Here is a 5,841-nt window from a genome sequence, read left to right as displayed (position 1 = left end):
AGCCGCTGGGCGTGTTCCGAGATTTGGCAGTGAACGGAAGCAACCCAACGACCCACCCACCTACCTAACGACTCACCAACCCACCCGACAACCCACCCACCCACCCAACGACCCACCCAACCGCCCCCCCACCCCCCCCCACCGTGTCATTCCTCGTACTAGTCAAGCGTTGGTTCAGTACCGACATCCCCGGCGCGACAACCACGGCCCCCCTGCCCCCCCCCTCCCCAACCGCCACCCCCCCCGACCCCCCCTCCCCCCACCTCCAATTCCAAGCCCCCCCCCGCCCCCCCCGATTTTTGTGGCCGGCGCAATCTCGCGGTCCGGGCCTTCGTCGCCGTGCCGGCTTGTTGACCGCCCGCCTGCCAGTGCCCCCAGCCCTCAGCCGCTGAGCCAGTTCTTGTGAGCGCCGCCGCTGCCGCCGGCCAGCGAGGAGCCGTCGGGCGACGGCGCCGAGTCGAAGGAGAACTCGAAGCCGGCGCCGTCGAGCAGCAGCTCGCTGTGGATGATCGAGTCGACGTCGCAGTCGAGGCTCCCGTTGAACATCTCCACGTCGAGGTCGCAAGGGAACCTCGGCTGCTGCTGCTGCTGCGGCTGCTGCTGCTGGTGGTGATTCAACTGCTGCTGCTGCTGCAAGAAGCCCGCGTCGCGTTGGGCAGCGACGAGGAGAAGGGGCCCGTGGCTGCCTTGTGGAAGGCTGGGCGAGGAGAGAGAGTTGCCCAGGTGGCTCGTGGCCGTAGGCAGGGACGACGCCGACGCCGCCAGCTCCGCCATCCTCTGCTGCTGCTTGTGGAGCAGCAGTAGCTGCTGCTGCTGCTGCCTCTGCTGCTGCTGTTGCTGCTGGTGGTGGTGGTGAAGCTGCTGCTGGTGGTGGTGGAGGTGGAGGTGGCGGCCGAGGTTCGGCGTCGCCTGCGACATGAGCGGGTCGGCGTGCGTGAGCATCGCCTTGTTCATCCGCGGCTCGTCGTCGCCATCCAGCATCAGCATGGCCGCGGCCAGCGACGACGACGACGGCGGCGGCGGCGGTGACGCCGCGGCCAACGCCGAGTTCTGCTGCTGCTGCTGCTGTTGCTGCAGGGAGAGGCTCAGCGAGTCGAGCAGCTCGTCCATCATGGCCTCGTTGAGGCCGAAGCCCAGCCCGTGCTGGTCGTCGTCGTCGTGGTGGTGGCGGTGGCGGCGGTGGTGGTGGTCGGCCACCTCGGCCCGCGAGCCACCAAAACCCATGGCCTGCTCGGCGCAGCCGGACGTCACCATGGCTTCTTCGTCGTCGTCGGCGTCGTCGCAACGACCGCCGCCGCCACCCTCCTCCTCCTCGTCGTCGAGGCGGCGGTGGTGGCGGTGGTGGTGGTGGTCCACGGCCGACAGATCCGGCAACAGCGAGCCGCCGACGCCGAAGTCGCCGTCGTCGTCGTAGTCGTCGTAGTCGTCGTCCAAGTCGGAGGAGTCGCGCATTGCGGCGGGCGGGCGCCGGGGAGAGGGCCCTCCCCCTCCGCCCCCCCCCTCCTCCACCGCCCCCCACGCCCCCCGCGCTCAGCGTGCTCAGCGTGCTGGCGTCCGAGCTGGCGCGCGTGCGGAACTGCGTCCACGCGTCCAGATCGTCCGGCGGGCCAGGGCCTCCCGTGTCTACGAGGTCGTGGGGTTGGGTGAGGTGGGGGGGTGAGGTGAGGTGGGGGGTGAGGTGGGGGGGTGAGGTGGGGGGGTGAGGTGAGGTGGGGGGTGAGGTGAGGTGGGGGGTGAGGTGCCGAGGCAGTTAGAGGCACAAAGTCCACGATCACCCCACAATCTCCGGTCCTCATCCTGGCAATAGCTGCGGCTTCTGGCTGGCCATCGAACCAAGACGGTTACCACACAGACACCCACGCCCATACAGACCCACACAGACCCACAGGTGGGCACGGTGAGCTACGTACGGTGCGAAAGAAGGTCAACGTACACAACAACAATAGCAACCGCAAGTCGCCACTAAGTGGCGGGTGACGTCACCACGACACTTGTGCCAGGCTAGGTGCAACTTGAGGCCACGTGAAGTGTCGAACGCCCGCTGGCAGGAGGTCATGGGGCAGACCCAGGTGCCACGAGTCGACTGACTGAGATGAGTGGCTGATGCACCACCTGTGCCCCCCTACTGTGCCAACTTGCTGTGCTTTCGCCACTCGCTGATACCAGTCATCGGCAAGTCCACTCAGACCCACAGATTAACACGGTTGGCTAAGTACGGTACGAAAGAAGTTCAACGTACACACACAGACACAGAGCCCACAGCCACCCAGACCAGAGGTCGCAACGGGTTTTGATTTCTACCCGTACCCGGTCGCACCAGGTCGCAAACGGCTACCCGTACCCGGCCAGGTACGGGTAGCCGGGTATCGGGTAGGGTACGGGTATCGGGTACCCGATTGCGACCTCTGACCCAGACCCATAGAGACCCAGAGACCCAGAGCCACCCAGACCCATAGAGACCAACAGAGACCCACAGAGACCCAGATCACCCAGACCCAGAGAGACCAACAGAGACCCACAGACACCCAGACCCATAGAGACCAACAGAGACCCACAGAGACCCCAGCCAACCAGACCCAGAGAGGACCAACAGAGACCCACAGAGACCCACAGAGACCCACAGAGACCCACAGACACCCAGACCCATAGAGACCACAGATTAGCACGGTTGGCTACGTACGGTGCGAAACAAGTTCAGCGTACACACATTACATGCGTACGTGGCACCAAGAGCAATCGCGGCCGCTCACCGCCCTCGCCACTCACCGAGCGAGAACGAGAGGATCCCCGCCCCTCCAGTGGCCCCCCCGCGGCCGCCGCTCCCCCACCACCCCCGCGAAGCCGCCCGCCCGCGGCGTGGTGGTGGCCACGGTGGCGGCCGCCCCCTTCTTGCGCGCCGCCTTGCTGCGGTCTGCGCGCCAACTTCCCGTTGCTGGCGTCCATCGACGTCTGCCCGACGGCGCCCGGGTTTCGACAGCCAGGGCCGCCAGCGCGGCCGACGCCGCCGACGCTCCGCCGGGGCCCGACGGCGAGGAGATGGAGGAGGGTGGACGTGGCCGCGACGACGCCGCCGACGACGACGAGGAGGAGGAGAGGGAGGAGGGAGGGGTCGGAGGCGCCGGGAGCGCTCACACGTCCACCAGGAGCTCTTGCCGGGCCCCTCGTTCTGGACGCGCACGAAGCGGCTGTGCAGGGAGAGGGTGTGGCGGATTGAGTTCTGCGGAGGGACAGGGAGGCAGGACAGGGAGGCAGGGAGACAGCGAGGGACAGGAGGGAGACAGGGAGGGAGAATTAGCTGTATATTCAATCACTACAATGCACAATTTATCACAGTATGGAGGCAGAACTGCTTCTTGTTGTCGTTGTGTTTAGTTTGTTGTCCTTCCCCCGCCACCTCCCGAATTGCGCGGTTGCTACGTGCGGTGCGAAAGAAGTTCAACACCCATACACACACAGAGACCCACGACACCCAGACCCACAGAGACCCACAGACACCCAGAGACACCCATAGAGACCCACAGACACCCAGACCCACAGAGACACCCACAGAGACCCACAGACACCCAGACCCACAGAGACACCCACAGAGACCCACAGACACCCAGAGACACCCACAGAGACCCACAGACACCCAGACCCACAGAGACACACACGCAGAGACCCACAGACACCCAGACCCACAGAGACACCCACAGAGACCCACAGACACCCAGACCCACAGAGACACACAGACACCCAGACCCATAGAGACACACACAGAGACCCACAGACACCCAGACCCATTGAGACACCCACAAAGACGCACAGACACCCACAGACACCCAGACCCATAGACACACACAGAGGACCCACAGACACCCAGACCCATAGAGACACCCACAGAGACCCACAGACACCCAGACCCATAGAGACACACAGACACCCAGACCCATAGAGACACACACAGAGACCACAGACACCCAGACCCATTGAGACACCCACAAAGACGCACAGACACCCACAGACACCCAGACCCATAGACACACACAGAGGACCCACAGACACCCAGACCCATAGAGACACCCACAGAGGATCCACAGACACCCAGACCCACAGAGACACCCACAGAGACCCACAGACACCCAGAGACACCCATAGGTGACCCACAGACACCCAGATCCAGAGACACCCGCAGAGACCACAGACACCCAGACCCATAGAGACACCCGCAGAAACCCACAGACACCCAGAGACACCATAGGTGACCCACAGACACCCAGACCCAGAGACACCCGCAGAGACCCACAGACACCCAGACCCATAAAGACTCCCACAGACACCCAGACCCATTGAGACACCCACAGAGACCTACAGACACCCAGACCCACAGAGACACACACAGAGGACCCACAGACACCCAGACCCATAGAGACACACCCAGAGACCCACAGATTAGATTACACACACACCACACCATATACTGCATGTGCGCGGGATAGAGTGTTGTCCCCTTGCACGCGTGCATTTCTCTCCGGGTTGCTCCGGATTCCTCCCACGGACAAATGCTCATCGATTAGCTGAAAACGGCTGAACATATAGAGGGCAGCAGAGCTGGGGCAACTCCTGGTAGTGCTGGCTCCTGATCGCGCTGGCTGCTGCTGCCTGCCAGCTTTGCCTGTGGCTTCTCAGCGATTGTGAGATGCAATCTGCATGAACGGCCACCATACAAATCGTGCATTGTAGCGATGATTGTAACCGCAATGGCGCCACGGTGGCTGGGAGATGTTAACTACCTCGCCTGGTATACAGGAGGCCGTGGGTTCGAACCCGACCCTGACGTCTGCTCCTTTATATTTGGGAGTCAGCTCTCTCTCTCTCTCATCATCATCACGGTGGCGAGGAAATGTTAACAACCTGCCTGGTTTACAGGAGGTCGTGGGTTCGATCCCGATCCTGACGATGCCTGCTGCTGTATATTTAGAGTTTGCGTGTCTTCTCATCATCATCATCACGGTGGCTAGGAGATGTTAACCACCTCGCCTGGTATACAGGAGGTCGTGGGTTCGATCCCGACCCTGAAGATGCCTGTGCTGTAGATTAGGAGTTTGAGTGTCTCTCTTTTCTCATTAATCACAGTGGCTAGGAGATGTTAACTACCTCGCCTGGTATACAGGCGGTCATGGGTTCGATATGACCCTGACGTCTGCTCCTGTATATTTGGAGTCAGCGTCTCTCTCTCTCTTTCCCGTGGTCGCGTGGATTTGTCCGGGTCTGGTTTTCCCTTCACATTATAATCAACGTCACCTGGAGTGAGCAATCCATTGCAGAGCTGCGCCTTAGCTTTGTCTGCGCTCTCTCTCACCTCCTGGTATGGAATTCAGGAATCCATTCCCACGGGATGCCACATGCGCCTGCCTGGGGTTCATTTTTTTCATACCCTACCTCGAATTAATCTGACAAACAAACAAAGACGTTGAACTCTTTCAGGACCATCAGGATATCGGGTTCAGCACATCCGGCGGGAAATAAAAAAACCACCTCGGCCTTCCCACATCTCCATTATTTTGCTGCTAGAAATGTACAAATGTGAGGGTCACTTTGTTGAGCGGCTATCATTTGTGGTAGGCGGGTTCACTTCTGCAAAAGTAAATACTAAATGATCACGACGTTCGATTGCAACACAAGCAATCATCCTCAGGTGTGAAAACCACCGCCACTTTTAAAATCCTTTATTAAGTTCACTTGCTTGCTGCGCGCTTAGGACCGTGCTTTCGGTCGTTTTAACCCATCCCGTGATCCAATCGAGCTGACATTTTGCACACAGACTCGTTGTGCGTGACAATTTATTTCGTGAAATTTTTT

The 5,841-nt window shown here is 60.8% G+C and overlaps 1 protein-coding gene across 1 annotated transcript in view; it reads right to left on the bottom strand.

Annotated features, from left to right (window-relative positions):
* Positions 1-381: 381 nt before the first annotated feature.
* LOC133339982 (forkhead box protein O3-like) overlaps positions 382-5,841 on the bottom strand; it is a 24,602-nt gene continuing 19,142 nt past the window's right edge. Inside the window, exons 8-10 of the mRNA XM_061548082.1 lie at positions 3,133-3,217; positions 1,513-1,623; positions 382-1,481 (exon numbers count right to left, since the gene is read on the bottom strand). Coding sequence (XP_061404066.1) covers positions 382-1,481; positions 1,513-1,623; positions 3,133-3,217 — 1,296 coding nt within the window. The remainder of the gene's footprint in view (positions 1,482-1,512; positions 1,624-3,132; positions 3,218-5,841) is intronic.

Source organism: Lethenteron reissneri, unplaced genomic scaffold, assembly GCF_015708825.2.
Source record: "Lethenteron reissneri isolate LAM-NWPU_2019-01 unplaced genomic scaffold, ASM1570882v1 scaffold_618, whole genome shotgun sequence".
Taxonomy (NCBI): Eukaryota; Metazoa; Chordata; class Hyperoartia; order Petromyzontiformes; family Petromyzontidae; genus Lethenteron; species Lethenteron reissneri.
Note: the sequence above shows the minus strand (reverse complement) of the source record. Positions and strands in the feature narration are given on the sequence as shown.